Here is a 21,117-nt window from a genome sequence, read left to right as displayed (position 1 = left end):
AGAGTGATAATTATGAATCCCTCACAATTCTTTTTTTTTTTTTTTACATAATGTGTTTCGACGACATTTCCAAACATTTTAGTACCTGCAAAATGCGAGACTCACGAAAGGCACTTTGGTTCGCCGGAACGTAACCATAGAAACGGTAAGCTGCCTGTTCTAGCGCCTTCAAAATGTGAAGGTTTAATTACAAACATTGTTTCAAATGTTATGTAACTATTACAGTTCAAATAAAGCAAACTAGTCGCATTTAGGTGAAAACAGTTTATTAAAATGAACATATTTACAGACAAAATGAAGTTTTGAGGATTAACAAGACCAAAGTATCTAAACAGTACCCTATCAATGTAGTTTATGTAGCACATAAGTCAAAACTATACATTATTAACTAAAGACATAAGATGAACTGGACAGATTGTTTTAATGCTACAAAAATAGGGTTGGAGATTTGAATGGCATATGTACATTTAAATCATTTGCTTCCAGTTTTAAGCATACATTTGTCACATGGTTAAATTCAAGATTTGACTAGATTGAACAAAGCTAAGAAACGGATGAATGTAATCTGCAAAAAAAGGTCACTGGAGCTCTAACACTTTAATGATGATGATATTATGAAATATTGCTTGTTTGAAAGGATAAAATGATTTAAAAGTTATTTAAAGAAAAAAGAAAAAAAATCTTCCAACCCTAACAGGATACAGACGAACATGAATAGCAGCAGGCTTTCTGTGGCAAGCTCACCATTGCCTCCAAAGTGCTCATTTTAATGGCAATCTAACTCAACCCCCAAGTTCTGTGGCCAAACAGGCATTTTTCACAGGCAGTAAGGTGCACAAATCTTCGATCTGGTACATTCACATATCAGGGCTCAATAGGGGCACACATCTCCAATTTGGTAAAGAGCAACACTGCAGCTTTAAGAAAGCAAGTGCAGGAAAACCATTTTGACTCTTACCGATGGAACTTAAAGCAAGGATTAGGAAGACAGATCTATACTAAAAATGTGTCCATTATAAGGCAATTCTGTCAAGAGATTTTGAAATGGCAAACCTAATTGGTAAGGCAGATCTGCATTACATACAATGCAGAAGGACCCAAGCTTCAGTATAGACCATGGTACTTGTGTCAAACAGTGTAAGCACTATAAGTCACAGGACAGTCTGTGTCATCCTTCTGGCTACAGACAAAACTGTCTGTGTGCACAATCTTTCATAAGCACCACTGTAGTTCTCACTCAGGATTGGTCATCTCCTTTGTCTGGAGTTCAGTTCAGTAAATTGTGAGGCTAACAGAGCGGTTCATCTTCTTTCCGATGAGTCGAGAAGCTCTCGAGCTGGATTGGACTGTGGAACGTGTAAGAACGCGATCCGTGGACAGAACCCTCTCCTCTGCTGCAGCCTTTGCCATCTGAGCTTTCTTTAACTCCCTGAGAAACAAAACCCGAAAATTAATTCAATCCAAAGAAGTACAGTTTCCACCAGTAGGATTTAGTATGTTTATAACAAGTGAAAGACTTCTTAATGTAGGCCTGAATTGTTTTAAATGAAAGAATATGTCACATACTTCTGCAAAAGTGCGTTCTTGAACTTCTCAGCGTTGAGCTCTACACGCAGCTGGTCAGCACTCATTCTGGAAGCAGTCAGAAGAACAGGATGTCTGACTAGATCAGTGGTTGAGGGTCGCCGTGTTGGGTCAGGATGGATCATAAGCTGTCAGGAGGATATATACATTTTAATCAAACATTCAAGACCCCATTCAACAGTTCTGCCAAATAAATAAATAAATAAATAGACTTACTAATTAATTTATAGAATTTATAGAAGAAACCTTACCTTCAACAAGCTTATAAATTCCTGAGAAAGCACTTGTGGAATATGGGGCAGAATGCCTTGTCGGATTTTGTGCCACTTTTCTCCATTGGTGGGAAGGGGTTCTGCTCCAGAGGCACTGACTACAGTCAGAGCAAGGGCAAATATGTCTGCCTTTTTCAGGTTACTGTAGTCCTGTGGGTAAGAACAGCTAAATTAGTACATGATATTTCACAGAAGATTGTGACCTGCCAGGAATTCTTAAGACCCAGAATAATAAAAAAAGAAAAAAAAGAAGTGTTTACCTCCTGAAGAACTTCGTTTGCCAGGTATCTGCTGTCACCTTCTTCAACTTGTGGATTGGTGACCGTTGTAACATGACCTAGATCACCTGATACAGAAGAGATAGTCAAAATCTTGTCCACTTTATTAAGCCATGTCTGTATTAAACAATCATCTGGGCATGTAATTTCAGCATCTTACCTATTTTGTACACCACACTTGTGGTGGGACCATCTTCTTCATCTTCAAATTCCTCTACACTTGGAACAGTTTTGCGTGAAATGAATATATTGCCTGAAAAAAAGATTTTAATTTATGACAATTTAACAATGCATCAAGATATTTTAGGCTGACGGCTGTAATGATCAAATACATACTTGGCTTGATATCCATGTGAACAAGTGCTGTAGAGTGAATGTACTTGAGTCCACGAGAGACTTGCAGTAGCAGATCCTTCAACTCCAGCTCAGACAGGAAGTGTATACGTCGGTTGTTCTCAGCGATGACATCAGACAGGGTTCCACCATTGCAGTACTCATTCTGAATCAGCATGTGGTCATCTTCTGCCCAAGCAGAGTAATACCTCACAACATGGGGGTGCTGTCCAAGAACTGCATGTGCATATACCTCACGAAGTGCATTTTGCCTATTGGGAGAGAATTCAAAGCAGTAATTAGAAAACAATAAGAACCTCCATTCAATATAGTCAGTGTTGTTGAAAACGCATTCATAAAAGGACCACTTACTCATCCACAGAGCCTGCCAGGGGTTTTTTAGAACGTTTGATTGCGTAGATGCACCCGTCCAACCTCTTGACGCATTTGAAAACAGAACCAAACTCTCCAGAGCCAATCTTCTCCAGCTCATGGAATTCAGAAGCATATCTGGACATCATGTTATTCTCCATCATTGTGATCCTCTGTGGGAAAATCAGTTTTTATTAGGGCAGAAAAAAAAAATACACCAGTACTTAACTAACTAGATATTCATGGATTAAAGTAGGGATGCACCAAAAAAAAAAAAGATTGCCATTTCCTGTTCTCGGCCAAAAGTGTTATTGTTGAAATAATTGAAATCCAGACTGAAACTGTTACTTTAAATTCCAGTAAGAGGATCTTTAACAAAGAGAAAAGTTTAAAGTCATCCTGAAATCAAAATTGACCCCATTTACTTTGTTAGCGGACATTACATTACTAGTCTTGTGGTGAAATATTAATCCGTAACATTAATACACAGAAAAAAAACTGTCACGTTAATCTATATTCAAAATCTGAAGGAAAAAAATCGTTTCTTCTCAGATGATGTTAGTGGGTCAAATATCCTTAACCACTCCCCTCCAACCGCCAGTCTGCTATGAGCGAGGGATGGAGAGGAGGTGCGCTCAAGTAAAACCCCGCCTTCTATTCAATATTCCAGTTCACTTGGAAATACATCACAACACTGAAGTAAAGTCGGTTGCAACTACCAGTTCACAGGGACTTTTCATTTTAAAATCAGTTTCAGTTCATTTCAGTTTCTGCCTAAATGTATTTCTGTGCTTCATTGGTTAAAAAGCAAAGTATTTAAGAGTACAACTCCAAATAACTCACAGCTATAATTAATTTAAAAAAATTACCTTTGGGGGCGGAATCAGTTCCTCTTCTATTTCAGCGTCACTTGCATCCATGTCCTCTCCACAGGAGCTACAGAATGAAAAGGCATTATTAGAACGCTAGGAGGCAGCAGAGAGGCCTGACTAAGCACATGGCGTGTAGATGGAGCGAACACGAGGAGCTGGTTCCTCGCCAACTTTTTGTCTTGTAACAGAATTAGTAAACGGATTTAACGAACGGCCCTGCAACCTGTGCCACACCTGTCCAGTATCGGCATAGTCTATCACTCTATTAAAACTAACGTTACTTCACAGCAGTCAGAAACCACCTGGAGGTTAACTAATAAAAAATAAATAAATAAAAAAACACGAGGAAAAGCTAGAAGAGACATTTAAAGTTAATTATAATCAACATACTCATTCCAGTGTGATCGTTTTCTGTTGTTTCTTTGTAGTGTCGAGGACTGCACCAGAATGGAGTCCGGGGTGAAGGGGTTGATGTTTACTAGAGGTGTCTGGTTTCGTCTTCCGTCCAGACAGGCTTTGCTTGTGGAATCCACATTCTTAAACAGGGCGACTCTCCGGTTCGTCGATCCCATCGTCCTGGCCTTCGACAACAAGCTCTGCAGATGCATACATAATACTCATTAAACCACATTCCTAAAGAAAAGACTAACGTTGCAGCACAGTAAAATTCAAAACAAACCGACACAGTCAAAAAGAAAAGAAAAACACTGCACATTTTTAAATGATGTAATGATGTGCTAGTATCAATAGACTGATTCACTCAAGCGGTTACGCAACTTTGTACAGCAAGTCCAATATCTGTGTCACTAGGTGAACTCATCCACCTAGTAAAGGCTGGGCTGTTTTTTTCAAATCATAACTAACGTTGCTTAATTTGCTTTTTGAATATTAACAATGGCAGAGGAAAAATAATTACACAAACGTAAACAACAAAATGTTCTCTCGCGTTAAGCATTTGAATAGAACCGATGTTAAAAATCAACAACAACAAAAAACAAAAACAAAAATGTCGTGATTAGCAGCTAAGTTAACATGAAAACAAACCTTTGGGGTGTGAGGGGTATCAAACAGACGGAGTTTTCTGAAGGTTTTATGGGGTGGTGTATCAGGACAGTCCGGGACAGGGGAGCTGGATCCTTCCATGTCATCATGAATGTAACTCCTCTCAGGGGAACTGTCGTAAGCCTGGGGACTTTTCCTTGGCGATGGAGAGCCTTTCATGTAAAAAGTTTGTTTCGCGCGAGACGGTGAGCCAAATCCCTCCTCATCCCAGGACTCTTCGTCGTCTCTGGTTCGGCTAAGCGGGCTGCTGCTGCCCAGGTCCTCCGGCCTCTTATCGCCGCTGCGCCGCACGGAGAGCGGGGAGTCCAGCTCCGTGAAGCCCGACTCGGCCCCGGTGCTGTTGTTTGCATCTTCGATACTGTCCTCTTCACCATCACTTGCCGAAAACTGCAACTTTTGGCGCACGGGTTTAATATTTGGAGACTTGCCGTGCCTCCGTGGGCCGAAACTCATCTTTCCAGGCAAATGTTCAGTTTATGTAAAAAGATCAAACTTAAAAACACACAACGCAAGTTGTGTAAGAGTATAAAAACCAGCCCAAACGGCTGGAAAATCAGGCAGAGAGTATGTAATTTAGATAAACATATCTAATACCGCTCGTGCAATGCAACAACCGAAGCGCTGATGAATAGTCCCAAAAACGGCGATGCGATGTTCCAGGTGGAAAACTGCTACAGATTGTCCGAGAAAATATCTCCTTTTGACGACTGATATCTCCGTGACAAGTCCAAACAAGTTCAGTTTAGACGCATATGGAAGCTGATAACGACGTTGAAATCGTATAAAACAAGCGTCCACGGCGGAGTTTCGACTGAAAAAATGGCTGCTCCACAAACTTCCAACTGATTTAGAAAGAACTAGAAAAAATAAATTCCTAAAAGTAATTACGCGATATGTAAGACGCCGAATTAAAAGGTAAACTTCTCAAAACATGTCAAAACACCCAAAATAGTATCGTTTAACACAATAATGTTTACAAAACTAGTTTGAATGGTGAGCTACTCCTCCCACCAACACGCGTGGTCAAAGCCTTCCCGCGACCGTTGGTCATGTGACGTGATACACACCAATGAGCGCCGACTTCCAAAGTTTAAAAGATGGGAGGTTCTGTAAGTGCTACGTCAGTAAGCCCCTCCCCTGAAATGTCCACTGACTATGACCTCAATTTGGCGCGAATGCTCTTCTTTCATCTACGAAAATGGTCTCGTTTGATCATGGAGTTGATCAGACGAATGTTTTTGTGAGCTTTCACTATGGCACATTGTCTTCCGTTCTAGGTGACACACAGGAACATGTTACATTAATTGCATGACATTATATTTGATTAAATTAATCTTTGTGTTTATTATTAACACAATTAATCAGTGTTTTTATGGTGGTGTAAATTAGCCACATGGTTTTGTTTTGATGGCTGAGCTTCTCCAGTGGAATTCACTGGCAATCAGTTAACAAAAGCAATCACTTAAATAGCCTGTTAGGCTAATGATGTTTTGCACACCATATTAATGGGAATTTCCAGTATTGTTCATGACAACTTTTGTTCCACCAGTTGTTTCTTTTTTAAGCTGAAAGACTTAAGTCTGTAAACATTTTACTGTATGATGTCAAAGAATACATTACAATGATTTTTTTTCTTCAATATATTTGTAGACCTTTTCTTAACAGTTTGCAAAAAAATAGCATAATCAAATATATACAGAAAAACTCTACTTTTAAAACAGTTATGTACATATCCACACAAAAATATCTTCTTGATATATTGCATTCATGATGTCTCCATTAGAAAAAACAATGCTGCTTGACAGGTTTTCAATTGCCATACTTACATACACACAGACACACACACACAGACACACACACACAGACACACACACACAGACACACACACACAGACACACACACACACACACACACACACACACACTTGAGATGTTTAGTTCATCGTTTTATAAAATGTGAGTTAATCATCCATGCCGGGAGTTTCTCCTTGCTGTATTCTTGATGCTATTCTGATGGCTTCTTCTAGAGAGGGCTGATCACTGAGCTGAGAGGGGGAAAAAGTTGAAATTCAATTTAATTCAACAAAACTGTTTGCAATTGCAGTACAACAAATAATTTCAAAATTGTCCACCTTGCAATGCACAATGGCACCACCCACCAAACACAGAGGGACCGTCCCCTCTTCTAGAGAGTGACACATTGCCCCCTTGTTGGCGATAAAGGCTCATTAATCAGGAGTGAATGGCAAACCAGTCAACAAGCTTGATTGGACTAGGTTGCTAAGTTAGTTCTCCATTAGAGCAAAAAAGACAAGTGATACAATCACTAATCATAATTATTAGATCATTATCTGCTACCGATTTCAGCTATTATTACACACCAAGAGCTGGAATCGGTGCTTCATTAAATAGTATTATTTGGAAGCCAGGATAAAAAAAAAAAAAAAAGATTATGGACTGGTTTCACAGACAGGACTTAGATTAAGCCAGGATTAGGCCTTAGTTTAATCAGGACATTTAAGTAGCTTTTATAAATATGCCTTAAAAAAAAACATTACTGGTGTGCATCTTGAGACAAAAAAGGGCACTGACATATTTTTAGATATGTTCAGTTCAGTTAAAACTGCTCAAACGTGCATTGTAGTCTAGGACTAAGCTTAAGCCTTGTCTGTGGAACCAGGGGTAAGAGTTTAAAAAAAAAAAATTTTGTGCACTTTTGCACCCATTTTGCACTAATTTTCTCTCAGGTATCCACAAAATATGTATTTTTAAATCACATTTATGCACATAAATACACTAGCTTTGGTGTAAAGATTTTTTAAAAAGAAATGCATGCATTGTATCAAATATATTTGATCTGGCTTAGCTTAAAATTACTTATAACATGCTGAGAGGCGTTGTGCATTTCATTTAAAATGCTTCCAAACGTTAGACTTACAGAACAGTCCACAATACTAATTCAGTTGAGTGACCTACATCTTTAACACACATCCTAAAAACACTCTCAATGGAGGGTGGTTACAAACCTCAAAGGTTACAACCACCATTTTTTTGGTAATAATTGCATGTTTCCACCCTAAAAGTGGCTTAAAGGTTTACAGCATTAACTGCAGATTTTATTATTTACTAACAGGCAAAGTAAACACATGATTTAAGCTTTGTGACCTCTCCTAACTTAGTGTGTTAATGTAACTGTCTGTGAGAGTAAGATTCCATAACGCGTGTGTATATGTTCTATACCTGCACAGCTATGTGTGTGCCGTTAGAGGTAGCCAGCAGCGTGACTGGGTGAGGTCTTGAGGAAACCACATGCTGTTCGTGATCCTGCACAAGCTCTCCTTCTTCTGTCTGGTATGCAGATAGATCTGGCGTCACAATAGCCACCTAAAACGCAAATAAAGTTTACAAATTAGCTCAACTTATTTGTGTATTTAGCAAAGTAATGGAGTCCCTAGGTAGGAAACCAGCTAGTAACATCACCTACCTGTCCCTCTGTATCGTCTGCAGACACCATAGTGACAGAATGTGCTCCCCCTGAGGAAAGCATTGTTTCATGTGCTGGGATGGTTATGGTAGTTCCCTCTTGTGTTACCATAGTAATCATGCCTCCCATAGCTTGCATATCTGCTTGAGAAAGAACCTGAGAGGGACAATACAATAATTACCTGGAAGATAACTGCATATCCACCGCCCTGACATTGATTTTACTGCACCAATAAATGTTTTACTTTTCCATTTTTCAACTGTTTACACCGGACGCGAGTGGCGTGACACGACAAAAGCAAATAGGACCTATTATAACCAGTGGCACGGTGTGATGCGACAACAAATTCCTGACAGTAAACTGATGTAAAACCCGTTCTATTTCTTACATACTCCAAGCACCTACGCCATTTCTGACATAAAGAACAAATGGATTTGCAACGTTCACTTTTGGACAGCTTCTAGCTATTGTGGTGCGACATAACAACAACGATCTCGTCTGGTGCAGACACAGTGCAAGTCATCACTGACCTGTTGTGTGCCATCCTGAGATATGAGAGCCACATGATGTTGTCCCATGACCTCTGATCCTGACACCTGCTCAGACCCAGAGTCATCTTCCACCACTGTTGGAGTGTACATTAACCCAGGCTCGTCAATGGCCTCTGAAAAAGGTGCAATTTCAAAATTCTGATTATTAGTTAATCAATATCATATGGTCATTGACTAACATTTACATGCACCGTCGTTATGCGATTCTAATGAGATTTAGGCAATACTGCGATTAAACTTGAAAACGTTAATGTAAACACAATACTATTAAAATTAATATTAAAATTATCACAATAAAAAGGTATGTAAACAACACATTGATCGCATCTATTCCAATCTGACTTAAGTGCGCGTGTCACGTATATGGATGATGATGATGATGATGTTGCGCAACATGGATATAATGCAGTATACTGATGGTTGAAAACAAAAATTAAAACATTTTTAGGCCCGTCACAGAAAAAAATCCAATACATCCATAGAAATATTTTACATTTGACGCAAGTAGATTAAAACAGTGTCCAGTAACAGTTTGTTGGGGTATGTAAATAATGGCGGTTAAAATTATCACAATTCTTAGCGAACAATCAGAATAATGAAAATTGCATGTAAACAGGAGTAAAGCGGTTTGCTAACACATCTTACCGCATTAAGTAAGTAATAATCCTGATTATTGGAAATAATCACATTATTGGTGCACATGTAAATATAGTCATTGTTTGTGACTGGAGATTTAAGTAAACAGACCTGCAGGGGGCTCAAAATAAGCTTCTTGTTCCTCTTCTATTGGCTCTGTGTCATTGTGCGCTGTGCGTTTATGCATGGCTAATGTAGAAATCTGCTTATACGTTTTTCCGCAGTGGTTACAGTTGTAGGGTTTGCAAGGCGTATGAACCACATGGTGCTTGTACAGGCTGGAGTACTCAGTGAAACGCTTGTCACAGCCAGGAACAGTGCAGACGTAAGGCTTTTCACCTGAAGATGATGAGACACACTTTTGAGCTTATGGTCTGAAATTATACCTTATTTATATACAAATAAATCCATGCAAACTCAAAGCGTCTTCAGGTTTCATAATAATGATACTTTTATATGTTGGAAGCAGTTAAGAGCAGACAAGACAAGTACCTGTGTGGATCCTCATGTGATTTTTGTAATTGGTGGCACTTGCAAAGGCTCTTCCACAGCTGGGTTCGGAGCAGTAGTAAGGCCTCTCACCAGTGTGAGTACGGATGTGGACTTTACGAATGTTGGAAGTGGTGAAAGATCTCCCACAGCCTTCAAATGGACATTTAAAAGGTTTTTCTCCTACAAAATGAAATGTTATGCAATTTAAACAACAAAACTTTCAATTTATCAACATTTTTATGACAAAATAATTTTATAAGTCAGATGAAACCCTTATCGCAGGCCAGGTAAATATGAAAACCACCTGTATGTGTTCTTGTGTGTTTTTGTAAGTCTCCAGAGGTTTTGAAAGACTTGAGGCAGTTAAGTTCCTGACAGCGATACGGTTTCTCTCCAGTGTGTGTTCTGACGTGACTCTTGAGACCATACCCTGAAGAAAGCGGAAAGAAAAAGAAAATACTTGTACAAAAAAATTGGAGGACAATAGAAACATGCTTGTGGAAACAATCTTTACCTGTTGCAAACTTTTTGCCACAACCTATATGTTCACAAATGTATGGTTTATCCCCAGTATGCGATCTTTCATGCACCTAAAAGTATTTAGAAAACAACATGGTCAAGAAGTGAATTTAAAAAAGTACAGGGCACATCTGAACAGAAAACTTTTAGAAAATCTTCTCTCTTGCACAATTTCACCTTCAGATGGTGAGCAGTAGTATAGAGTTTTCCACATCCCTCATGTTCACATCGGAAGGCCTTTTCCCCAACATGCTGGATTCTAGGTGACCGGCTGTCTTGACCCTGCAGTACAATCTGAGTACACAAAGTGGGGCACAGCTTCATTAACATGCAAAGCATTCATTTTATTAGTTACTCATTTAATAAATAGAGAAATAGAGACGGTACCTGCATATGCACACTGCCATCAGAGTCTCCTCGACCAAGAAACCCAGTACTACATTCTGTGGGCTCCATCTACAAAGGCACACATTTAAAAAAAAGATTTGTGGTTACATTACATAAGCATAAAACGCTTTCTTTATATTAACAAACAATTTAAGAGTAACAAGGCACATCACATACAAAGTATACATATACAAATTGTATATAAACCATATAAACAGAATAAATCAAAAGAATGTAGAATAAGTGACAGGGCAATGATCTTAACCTTAGTAGAGTATTGCTCCAGCACACTAATGGTCTCAGCATCAATTGTCCCATCCGTCTGTAAGTCCGCTACAGTACCATCTGCCTGGATGGCCAAGATGGTGTTGGATGGAGGCATATGCTGAATATATGCAGTGGTGCCATCCTCCAGCTGAACAGCCTGTAAACCGCCCTGATCATATGTTTCTAAAAAAGATTGAACATGTGGAGATTTTCTTACTTGATTTCATCATAGCGAATCTAACATTTAAATATAAAAATCTAGTGGCTGTAAAGGCCAATTCACACCTCACCGACAGACGGCACCTGCGTGACTCGTCATAGACGTACACAGAGAGAAGTAGTTCCGGCTACAATGTTCTTCCGAAAGACGCTCGCTTTATTATCGCTCGCTATAGCGCCAAAAGCGTCAAAAATAAAGCCTCACATTGATAAAGCCTCACAAATAACATGCAAGTATTGAGGTCCCAGACAGCAGTCATTTAGTAATAGCCTATATACTTCTTTTTTTTTTCTTTTTTTTTTACACACCAGTGTGAATATTTTTGTTATTGCATTTCAAATAGGGCCAATTTATAGGCTACTCCTAGGCTTACGTTTTTTAATTAAAAAGGGCCTACTGATGTTTTTGCTATTGTATTTTCAATATTATAGGCTATTATTTGTGCATAAACATATCTGGTTATAGTAAACATACCGTTTGCTTGAAAACAACATATTCTGTCATCCTTGCTGCAAGCTTACAAGAGCGATAATATCATTAAATGTGAAGGGGGGCCCTAAAATATTTTCTTGGGAAAAAGGGGGTCTCAGACAATAAAAGGTTGGGAACCACTGCAGTAGTAGATAGTTTTTCAGAGACAGACCTTTGGGTGCATGAATGTAAGCAGTCGTTCCATCCTCCAGTTGCACAGCTTGCCCATCTTCTAGTCTCAATCCTTCTCCACCTGAAAAATCAATTTTAAAGCATAAAGGCAAATGTAAGGTCTTTAAAATAACAGAAGTAGTCTGCGTTTTAGCAAAACAGTGCAATTAGACAGTCAGTGATCATAGGGCTGCATCCATTAGAATGAAATCCATATGAAATACCTGTTTTAGACATTGGTAGGTGCTGGACGTAAGCAGCAGATCCATCCTCCAGTTGAATCACTTGTCCTTCCATTAATTTGTTTTCTGTGAAAGAAACTATTATATGCTGTAAGATTTGAATGGTGACTGAGCAAGAAAATGTGTGCATGCTTTGTAACTACACAATGTTTGTTGTAAGCAATGAAATACAGGACATCTGGACATTTTGTATAGAAATGGTCTATCAGAAGAAGAACTGAATTAGCTAATGCATGCCAAAAAATACACATTAATGTTTAGTTGCAGTACCTTTAGGGCTATGTTGGATGTATGCTGTGGAGCCATCGACCAAAGTCACCGCCTGCAAGCTCACTGTGTCCATTCCTTCCATGTTGTCATCTGTGTGGTAACAGTTGACCATTATGGATCTACGTTGCACAATCCACAAATTCTAATGCGGTTGCAGAGATTTGATACATATCTATCTCACCTCCAACTGTTACTGCCTCCGTCAGACAAAGGGTGACCTGCTGCGGGTCCCCGTCCACGCTATGAAACTCCATGCCCTGGGTGTCTCGATTCACCTGGGCTAAGAGCATGATCAGTCTGTACAAAGCAACCAACAACCATCAATGATTTTGTGTTAAAACCCAGAGGCAATCAAAGGCCTGTGATGATTTATTGTACATGGTGGATTTTGAAGTTTTGAACATTTTTTTGTCCCTAAATTTATTATAATTTAGCAATATTCGGTTTACAAACTGCAAAAACACAATGAAATAAATTAAAGGATATAAAATGTTTTATACATCATGGTTTTGTGCGTGTGTACCCTTTCTGAATAACCTCATTTTTAAAGATTTCTACGTATTTAAATAAAATTAAGTTAGTGAACATGACCCCAACCGTACTATATTGTTCAGAACTGTACTTGCTCATGTTGCATTCTATAGAAATCATTTTACTATGCATTTCCATTTACTATGCAAACCAGCATCTATTTTTGTCCTAGTACTTTTAAAATGTATTTAATTTAATCATTATTAATCATTATTAATTTAATAATAAATGTATTATAAACACTAGCAAACTAATCAAGTAGTGACAGTGGATCTGTTATTCAGATATCAACTAATCCCCAAGTAATTTATAGTTCGATTCTAGTGTCTCTTCAATAAGTCTCTTTAGCGCCTAATTCAATTAGTGCTGGGAAAATTGGAATAGATTCCAGCAACAACTTGTGTACTAGTCAGAGGTGATCGACAGATCCCCAAAAGATTCAATGGCAAACATGTGTAATTTGTCACCACACCAGTAACAATGGAACATTACTTGACACTATTTGAGTAATATTAAAAAATATATAATTTGACAAAAGTACTAGTAACATAAATAATAGACAATAGTTATTGTATTGAATATTAAAACGGCTTGGCGCAGAATATATTACTTAGTATTCTGCCAAAAGAGTCTATTTCTCAAATGGTGCAATAATGAAAATGTTGTTTAATGCACGTGTATAGAATTCAAGTATGTGCTAACGCGGGCATTTCATTGCTAATGTGCATTTTAGCCAAATAGCTACGTACATATCTTTGTAAATAACACGTAAGAGTACAAAAATAATTAGTAAATTACGTAAAATGGCGGGAATGCAAAGGCAGCCCGGGTAAAGTTGCTCACAAGTTTTTAGTTGTATTAGTTGACAGGACATCTGTCATGCTAACTCATCCTCACATGTTAGCAAATATGCTACCATAAAGCTCGCGGTTTAGTTTGGCCGTTTCCTAACGTTTACATAACCTAATCGCCGTTGAGATTCATATAACTATACCATTTCCCAAACTAACGTAAAGCAATACTGTCCTTTATAAAGGCGTTTAAACTTAAACAAACAGCCGTTAGCCCATATTGAGTTCGTTGCTGCGATAACTTGACAATCACAATCGGAACGTTACAATGTTGCAACCGATTACAACCCTGCGTCCAACTGCCTTTAATAAATAAAACACCGCTTCCGATGCATTTTCACTATTTTATTTCGTTTTGCATCCCACTTTGACTTCCACCACACTTCCAGCGCCGCACTTTCCGGCTAAGCGGCGTCTGAGGAAATAAGGCACACTGGGTAAAAACACATTTATATACTAACCTCCGAAAATTTTCCAACAATCCCTTCGTTCGACCACCATGCACCAGGGCAGGAAACGCTATGCAGAAAATTCAACCCCAGAACCTGAATAACGGCAGAATTCCTCCAACTGATCCGTAATACGTATATGCGATTGGCTGAAGGAGGCTGTTGACGCGCTCCCATTGGCTGAACGCCAGTCCATGCGAACTCGTGCTGCTAGAAATTCATGTTCAGGGGCACCTTAGGGACGCCATTCGGGTCTGTTGGGTTTATTGTTCAAGCGTGAATAAGCAAATCTAGCACAGCAGCGTCTGGCCATGATATATGTTCGTTGGGCGGATAGATGCCGCGGGTTTTGTGTACATTTCTTCGAACGCCATAACTTGACCAGTGGTTTTATTGGTTTTATAACAGCACATTTTTAAAGTGTGATACAGAAGGCTTGGTAGCCATTTTGAATTGCATTATGTCATGGCCGGAGTGAGGATGCATGGGCAATGCAGTGCAGTAGAAAGGCTTCACTTTTTATCAGTTTGTCTGAAGGAGAACGTGGAGTACCCACGTATTTTGAAGTTTTGTATCAGCATGACGTACCATGCTTATCTTTATGTCATATTAGTTTCAGTTTTTTATGCAACATTTTGAATGCCTTTTCAATGCATTCACAATAAAGTTTTATATGCATTTGTTTGATGAAAAATACAGTAAACACAGTAATATTAGTACTATTTTGAGTTATTACAATTTAAAATAACTGTTTTAAACTATTAGAATACCTTTTAAAATGCTATTTATTAGTTATTAGTGTGACGTTAAAGTTGAATTTTAAGCAGGTTACTCCAATCTTCGTCACATGATCCTTCAGAAATCAATCTAGTGTTTTCTCTGTGCTGTCCGAAGGGCTACTTTTTTACATTTGTTTGATGAAAAATACAGTAAACACAGTAATATTAGTACTATTTTGAGTTATTACAATTTAAAATAACTGTTTTAAACTATTAGAATACCTTTTAAAATGCTATTTATTAGTTATTAGTGTGACGTTAAAGTTGAATTTTAAGCAGGTTACTCCAATCTTCGTCACATGATCCTTCAGAAATCAATCTAGTGTTTTCTCTGTGCTGTCCGAAGGGCTACTTTTTTACATTTTCAACATTTCTATTTTAGTCTGTCAAAGTTGGGTCCTTTTTCTAAAACATGTCTTTTTCATTAGCTTTTCTCACCTCAGTGTCCTTTTCACATTTCAGCCTCTGTGGGAGAGAGGATGACAGCACATAATCTATTTTTGGATTGAGAGGCTCTCATTGGGATGGGCGTCATAGCTCTGAAATCAGGTTCAGGTGACCCCTTCTGGTGCAGGATCTCAAATGGCATTTCTCTCAAAGCCATCAAACACATTTTTAACAGTTTCATCTTTACTACTGCAGCTCCATTAAATGTGTTTTTCTACTGTTTCCAAGATATTTAAGTTTTACATTTTACTTCCATGTAGCTATATTGTGTAGAATATAACACTTTAAAAATCAACAAAAGGGTTATACTATGTATGTTACTATGTAACAAAAGGCACACAAAAAAACGTACATAGTTTAGTCCTAGTCAGTGTCTACTCTGTGCTTCTTGGCTCATCTCTTGTATTCATGGAGCATCTCTTGTCACTGTCCAGCAATAGTCTGCAAGCACTGATGGGCTCCATTTGCCCTGCTAGCATTTCTCTATTGTTGCAATGTCCTAGTGAAATCGCATGCCGTGCTCATCGCTCACTGCTCCGCAGTTCGATGGGGAAAAAATCTAGATAAAAATGTAACTTTAGGGACATGTTCCAACCAAGGCTTTTGTATGAATTGAGGTTTTCCACTAACCTATTGTCTTTTCCTTGCCACACATTGTTTGTTCAAATGCATCATCTTAGAAGATGTTCATGAATCTGAGGACCAAAAGACCCAGCTTGATGTGTAAGGGTGGTATAACTTTGTTTATCCAATCTGAAAGCAAAAGAGCAACAACCTTCAAATCACCACAAATTTGCCATTATGCACCTCAAAAGTTGTTTCATGTTGTCATACGATATGACCAACTGGAATTGATGGCAAATCATTGCCATTATGTAGCAAAACAGCTTTAAAACTGTTTATACTGTTGTATATATGTCATATATAGCTACTGACCCAATAGCATATCTTGAAAACTAGAGCCAATCAACAATTTTAAGCATCGTTCTCTGTGACCCACAATTAGTAAAGTTTGACTACATTTATTTCAGAAGCATTGGCTGTAGTCTGTATACCAACAACTTGCATGTTTTAATCTTTTTTTTTCTTCTATTATTTTACGTGACTTAGGTGATTAGAGAAACACCAGTCTCTAGAATGATCTTATTCCCTTCAGACATAAATAGACCATGTTCCCAATTGCACATTAGATGCTCTCTGTCACCACTAGATGGATGTAATGACATTCTAATAGTTTAAGGCTGGTCAGTGGCTCACTATGGCAACCTCAGTACACAGTAGAGACAGAGATCCTTGTTCAGTGGATTATTCGAACAAAACTTGCTACAGTTTGCAAGTGTGTTCTTGGAGTCAGGAAAGGTATGAATACTTTTGAATTGTTTTTATATGTATTTCCATCCTAAAAATCTTTACTTAGCTTATAACAAGAATATGAAAAAGAGTTGTTTGTGTTGACAGAAGCTAGTCAGATGGGTCTTTAAGTCAACTAACAGCAAATTCAATTGTGTTGCAGATCATTTGATGCGAGAAACAATGTCATCTCAGGTATCTCACAGCCAAAGTGTCCTTCCCTTGTTCATGGGTAAAAACAGAAATATCACCTTTATTCTGGACTCATCTGTGGGAATGAATGGCTTTTTGGGATCAGTGAAGAATCTTATCATCCAAACCTTAATTACTAAAGCTTCACTCAGAGACTCGCTCTTCAACATTATCAGCTTTTCATACAAGGTAAATTTACAATGAGTCACAATGAACACGTTGCAAAAGGTTACTTGTATATTCTAAATAAATAAATAAAAAGTTTTTAAAGTGTATGATAATTGCCCATGAAGCTACTGTCTCCATATTGATGATGCCGCAAGTTTGGTTGGTAACAGTTTTAAATGCAATTTAATCATTATTTTAATCTTAAACGGTTGAGTTTATTAAAGTCAGCATGAAACAGAAGCAGCAAATGTATTTTCTTCCCTTTTGTGACGTATATCCAAGAGAAACAGCTTCTCGAACAAGAAAAATTTTAGGGCTGGACTTGATTTTGTACGGAGCCCCTAAAGGGACATGGTGGTGGAAAAAAAATATGAGATGGAAGGAAAAATAATAAGCAATGCTTTTGCGTGCTCTCGCAAATGTTTTGCGTTCCCCCGAGAAACTTTGTGTTCGCTTGCAAAACCTTTGCGTTCCACTGAGAGACTTTCCAAACATTTTTGCGAGGAAATGCAACGTTTCTCAGGGGAACGCCAAACATTTGCAAGAGAACGCAAAAGTGGTGACATTTTTCCGCCATCTCATATTATCTCCCTTTAGGGACTCTATTCTATCCATATAGTAATTCTATCCATCAGGAATTGATTGGATGATTAGATTGTTGTGGTTTGATATTGTTCGATCTCATGTAAGTGACAATTTGTCCCACCCTCGCACCAGTAAACATGTAATCAGAGAAGAGAAGAGATGTCACTTCAAGAGGGAAGTTATTTTGATTAAACATTACAAGGGCACAAAAAAAAAAAAAAAAAATTGATGTGCACAGATAAATCATTTATAATATATTTCACTAGGCAATACCATGGTCTTCTCACATGATGCCCTGCACTCCTGATGTAGTCTATGAAGCCTTGAGCTGGATCCACACATTACAGACGAGTCCTGGTAGAGACCTCCACACAGCACTGGCCATAGCATTCTCTGACCCTGCCTGTCAGTCTGTCCATTTGGTGACCAGCGGTCTCCCAGACAACCCCACACAATGCTTGGGTTCATTATCAACCCTGGTGACACGCCCTGTCCATACATTTTACATATCTGACAAGTCTCCCATGAACACTGACATATCAGACTTCTTGCAGTGCATCACATCCACCACTAGAGGAAGCTGTTATGCGATGTCTCTCAACTCTGCTGGCAATGTGGACCAGGTAAGATGTTTGTATGGTGACTGGCCATCCTTTATTAGTGAATCGGATATTTGTCACCATTTAATGTTTTATAATATATCAGCTCAGTCCGTTGCATTCAACCGATGACTTGATTCAAAATCCATCACACTCAGAGGATCCCAGGCATTCAGTGGACTTCTATCAGGTCCCATACCACAACTGCGCAAGCTGTGTCTGTTCTGCACCATATTGGTATGCTTTCTAATTTAACTAAAAAGAGAGAAAGAAATAAAAAAAAATACATAATTATATTGTGGGAAATATATATCTTTGCAGGTGTTCCCCTATGAATCCTTTTAGTTCAGTGTCATGTGTATCTGGAAGGGTAATGCAAGGTGTTGAACTGTTTTCCGGCTGCCGTGTTTTAGCCAGGAAAGAGATGGACGGTTTTTATTACCTGGGGACAATCATACATCAGGTACTGAGAATTTTTTTTTATTATGAACATTCTAGTTTTGGGGTCACGATTTTTTATGTTTCTGAAATGAGTCTCTTATGTTTAACAAGGCTGCATTAAAAAAAAAAAAAAAACAGTAGAATTTAATCAATTAAAATCTATTTAAAATAACTAATTTCTATTTCAATATATTTAAAATGTAATTAATTTTTTACCATCAATACTCCAGTCTTCAGTGTCACATGATCCTTCAGAAATCATTCTAATATGCTGATTTGCTCAAGAAATATTTTGTATTATCAATGTTGAAAACTGTTGTGCTAGTTAATATTTGAGTGAAAAATGTTATACTTTTTATTCCGAATTTTGATGAATAAAAAGTTCAAAAGAACTAGATGTATAATCATAGTTTGTTAAACATGTTTTAAACATTTCTTTCGGTCTCTATAGGGCAGAGGAAATCTTTATATGGTGGAGTTTGATAAGTTTGGACCTAAAGGAAATACATTTATGGAAACATTAAATACAGTTCAACCAACCTGCCAGCCTGATATAGTTAATCTTGCCAGTGCACATGGGCACAGTATAGTACCAGGGGACACCGTTTTAGCACCATGGGAGCAAGATCTGAGAAGATTTGGGCCTGGAAGAGTCGTGTCCGGTATGGAGCTAAGATATCCACTAAAAAGTAAGATTTTTTTTGTTAAATTTTTTAAACCAATACTACATCATAAGAGTGATCTGTATATCTGAATAAACCCAGGGGAATTTGCTCATATCTGTTGTCTCATTAAAGGTGATGAAGGTCAATTTTTGGGACTTCAGGTTCTCTTCTGGAACGGGATGACAATTCATGTCCCCAAAGAGCTTGCAGTACGGATTCCAGCCTCTCACCATGAGCAAATTATCAAAGACCTCCAGCATTATTCATCTAGGCCATGTTGCTACAGGGCTTCCCACTGCAGCACCATGAATTGTTTTGAGTTGCCATGTCACCAGTGCAACCACCACAGTCTGTCCTCCATTCCACTGCTCCACTGTCCAGTCAAGAGATGCTGGCCAATGTTCATGTCACCTCCACTACTGAACAACCAGAGGAGAGATGAGCTGGAAAGGAAAGTTGATCTCCAACTGAAAGAACTACGGAGCTCTCAACAAACACAAGTGCCTTCATCTTCCTCATCATCAACCTCTGACTCAGATGAGAGTGAGGAGGACACTGCAGCTGAAAAACACAGGCCTCTGGGGTCAGGACTGGTGAACCGCTCAATAAACACAGATATTTCCTGCCTGAGAAAGCCATACAGTCAAACTGAGTCCAGACCAGCCTGGAGATTCTGGAAAAGCGGTTCTGCAGAACCACAGCACAAGCAACCAGGTAATGACAAAATATTTACAATATAGCTATCAAAATGGACAAATACAATACATTAAAAATACTGATCATGATCTGACATATAGTATATTTGAGCATACACACTACCATTCAAAAATTTGGGGTCAGTATGTTTTTTTTCAGAAAGGATGCATTAAATTGATCAACATTTACAGTAAAGACATTTATAATCTTACAAAATATTTACATTTCATATAAATGCAGTTCTTTTGAATTATTTCTATTAAGCCCTGACTTTTTTTTTTTTTTTAATCATAAAACAACAACCTTTTTCAACATTGATAATAATAAGAAATATTTCTTGAGCACCAATCCAGATTTGCCATCACAGGAACTACATTTTAAAAGACATTAAAATAGAAAACAGGTATTTTAAATTGTAATAATATTTCACAATATTACTGTTTTAGCTGTATTTTTGACCAAATAAATGCAGCCTTGGTGAGCATAAGAGGCTTCTTTCAAAAACATTTGAAAAATCTTAAGACCCCAAACATTTTAATGGTATGGCAGACATACAATTTAGGTTTAAATACAAGTGCCAGAAAATGAAGAATTTTATTGTCTTTCAAAATAAATTTAATTTGTACTGTTCTTGGTATTTCAGGAAGAGCAGTCAGGTGTTCAAATGCAACCCATTCTTGGCCAAGAGACACTGGGAATTCTGGGAGCTCTACAGATAACTCTATGATGACCAATCACAGCTCTTTATTTAAACTGGTTCGTGAATCACCAAAACGAGGAGTCAATATGAGGGACATATTTGCATCAACTGAATCGAAGTCATCACCATCACCACTATCTGTAGCAATCAGCACAAGGCCAAATAAACTGATATAACACAGC

General features: G+C 38.1%; 3 protein-coding genes across 6 annotated transcripts; 1 reads left to right on the top strand and 2 right to left on the bottom strand.

The window, feature by feature from the left end:
• Window positions 1-249: 249 nt before the first annotated feature.
• On the bottom strand, window positions 250-5,837 carry wee1 (WEE1 G2 checkpoint kinase). The gene is made up of 10 exons (XM_082181542.1): window positions 4,756-5,837; window positions 4,102-4,307; window positions 3,709-3,775; window positions 2,840-3,012; window positions 2,471-2,739; window positions 2,295-2,387; window positions 2,117-2,202; window positions 1,836-2,006; window positions 1,567-1,712; window positions 250-1,429 (listed from the first exon to the last, which is right to left on the bottom strand). Exons 1-10 carry the CDS (start codon window positions 5,224-5,226, stop codon window positions 1,273-1,275), a joined length of 1,839 nt encoding a protein of 612 aa, XP_082037668.1. The 5' UTR covers window positions 5,227-5,837; the 3' UTR covers window positions 250-1,272.
• A 558-nt stretch (window positions 5,838-6,395) lies between these two features.
• On the bottom strand, window positions 6,396-14,419 carry znf143b (zinc finger protein 143b). 3 transcript variants are annotated; one of them, XM_082181539.1, is made up of 16 exons: window positions 14,326-14,419; window positions 12,664-12,779; window positions 12,483-12,572; window positions 12,195-12,290; window positions 11,972-12,052; window positions 11,107-11,291; window positions 10,842-10,910; window positions 10,632-10,748; window positions 10,450-10,525; window positions 10,240-10,365; window positions 9,936-10,115; window positions 9,555-9,782; window positions 8,787-8,920; window positions 8,257-8,412; window positions 8,013-8,156; window positions 6,396-6,817 (listed from the first exon to the last, which is right to left on the bottom strand). In XM_082181539.1, the coding sequence occupies exons 2-16, from the start codon at window positions 12,770-12,772 to the stop codon at window positions 6,734-6,736; spliced, it is 1,875 nt and encodes a 624-aa protein (XP_082037665.1). In that variant the 5' UTR covers window positions 12,773-12,779; window positions 14,326-14,419; the 3' UTR covers window positions 6,396-6,733. The 3 variants fall into 3 exon arrangements, with proteins under 3 accessions (XP_082037665.1, XP_082037663.1, XP_082037664.1); XM_082181537.1 differs by lacking the exon at window positions 14,326-14,419 and adding an exon at window positions 13,857-14,306; XM_082181538.1 differs by lacking the exon at window positions 14,326-14,419 and adding an exon at window positions 13,857-14,306 and having other exon boundaries at window positions 12,195-12,278.
• A 105-nt stretch (window positions 14,420-14,524) lies between these two features.
• On the top strand, window positions 14,525-21,115 carry cUnh11orf16 (chromosome Un C11orf16 homolog). Of its 2 annotated transcripts, XM_082181541.1 has the most exons (9): window positions 14,525-14,565; window positions 15,555-16,898; window positions 17,053-17,270; window positions 18,101-18,457; window positions 18,540-18,670; window positions 18,755-18,896; window positions 19,326-19,563; window positions 19,672-20,253; window positions 20,879-21,115. In XM_082181541.1, the coding sequence occupies exons 3-9, from the start codon at window positions 17,061-17,063 to the stop codon at window positions 21,109-21,111; spliced, it is 1,893 nt and encodes a 630-aa protein (XP_082037667.1). In that variant the 5' UTR covers window positions 14,525-14,565; window positions 15,555-16,898; window positions 17,053-17,060; the 3' UTR covers window positions 21,112-21,115. The 2 variants fall into 2 exon arrangements, with proteins under 2 accessions (XP_082037667.1, XP_082037666.1); XM_082181540.1 differs by lacking the exon at window positions 14,525-14,565 and having other exon boundaries at window positions 15,243-16,898.
• Window positions 21,116-21,117: the final 2 nt, after the last annotated feature.

The sequence above is a fragment of the Leuciscus leuciscus genome (assembly GCF_965113295.1).
Source record: "Leuciscus leuciscus genome assembly, chromosome: 10".
In the NCBI taxonomy this organism is placed as follows: Eukaryota; Metazoa; Chordata; class Actinopteri; order Cypriniformes; family Leuciscidae; genus Leuciscus; species Leuciscus leuciscus.
The sequence above is the reverse complement of the archived record's forward strand: the minus strand, read 5'-3'. Positions and strand labels throughout refer to the sequence as shown.

What these genes read in the sequence shown, in the direction of transcription:
- wee1 (XM_082181542.1), bottom strand. Translation starts at nt 5,226, where the DNA reads ATGAGTTTCGGCCCACGGAGGCACGGCAAGTCTCCAAATATTAAACCC. An exon ending in AACTGATTCCGCCCCCAAAG is followed by an intron (nt 3,013 to 3,708) that starts GTAATTTTTTTA and finishes ATTTTCCCACAG; the next exon opens with AGGATCACAATGATGGAGAA. An exon ending in TCACATGGATATCAAGCCAA is followed by an intron (nt 2,388 to 2,470) that starts GTATGTATTTGA and finishes TCTTTTTTTCAG; the next exon opens with GCAATATATTCATTTCACGC.
- cUnh11orf16 (XM_082181541.1), top strand. Translation starts at nt 17,061, where the DNA reads ATGCGAGAAACAATGTCATCTCAGGTATCTCACAGCCAAAGTGTCCTT. An exon ending in CTGCTGGCAATGTGGACCAG is followed by an intron (nt 18,458 to 18,539) that starts GTAAGATGTTTG and finishes ATAATATATCAG; the next exon opens with CTCAGTCCGTTGCATTCAAC. An exon ending in TGGGGACAATCATACATCAG is followed by an intron (nt 18,897 to 19,325) that starts GTACTGAGAATT and finishes CGGTCTCTATAG; the next exon opens with GGCAGAGGAAATCTTTATAT.
- znf143b (XM_082181537.1), bottom strand. Translation starts at nt 13,894, where the DNA reads ATGACAGATGTCCTGTCAACTAATACAACTAAAAACTT. An exon ending in TTACATTCATGCACCCAAAG is followed by an intron (nt 11,292 to 11,971) that starts GTCTGTCTCTGA and finishes AATCTTTTTTAG; the next exon opens with AAACATATGATCAGGGCGGT. An exon ending in GCACACACATAGCTGTGCAG is followed by an intron (nt 6,818 to 8,012) that starts GTATAGAACATA and finishes TCCCCCTCTCAG; the next exon opens with CTCAGTGATCAGCCCTCTCT.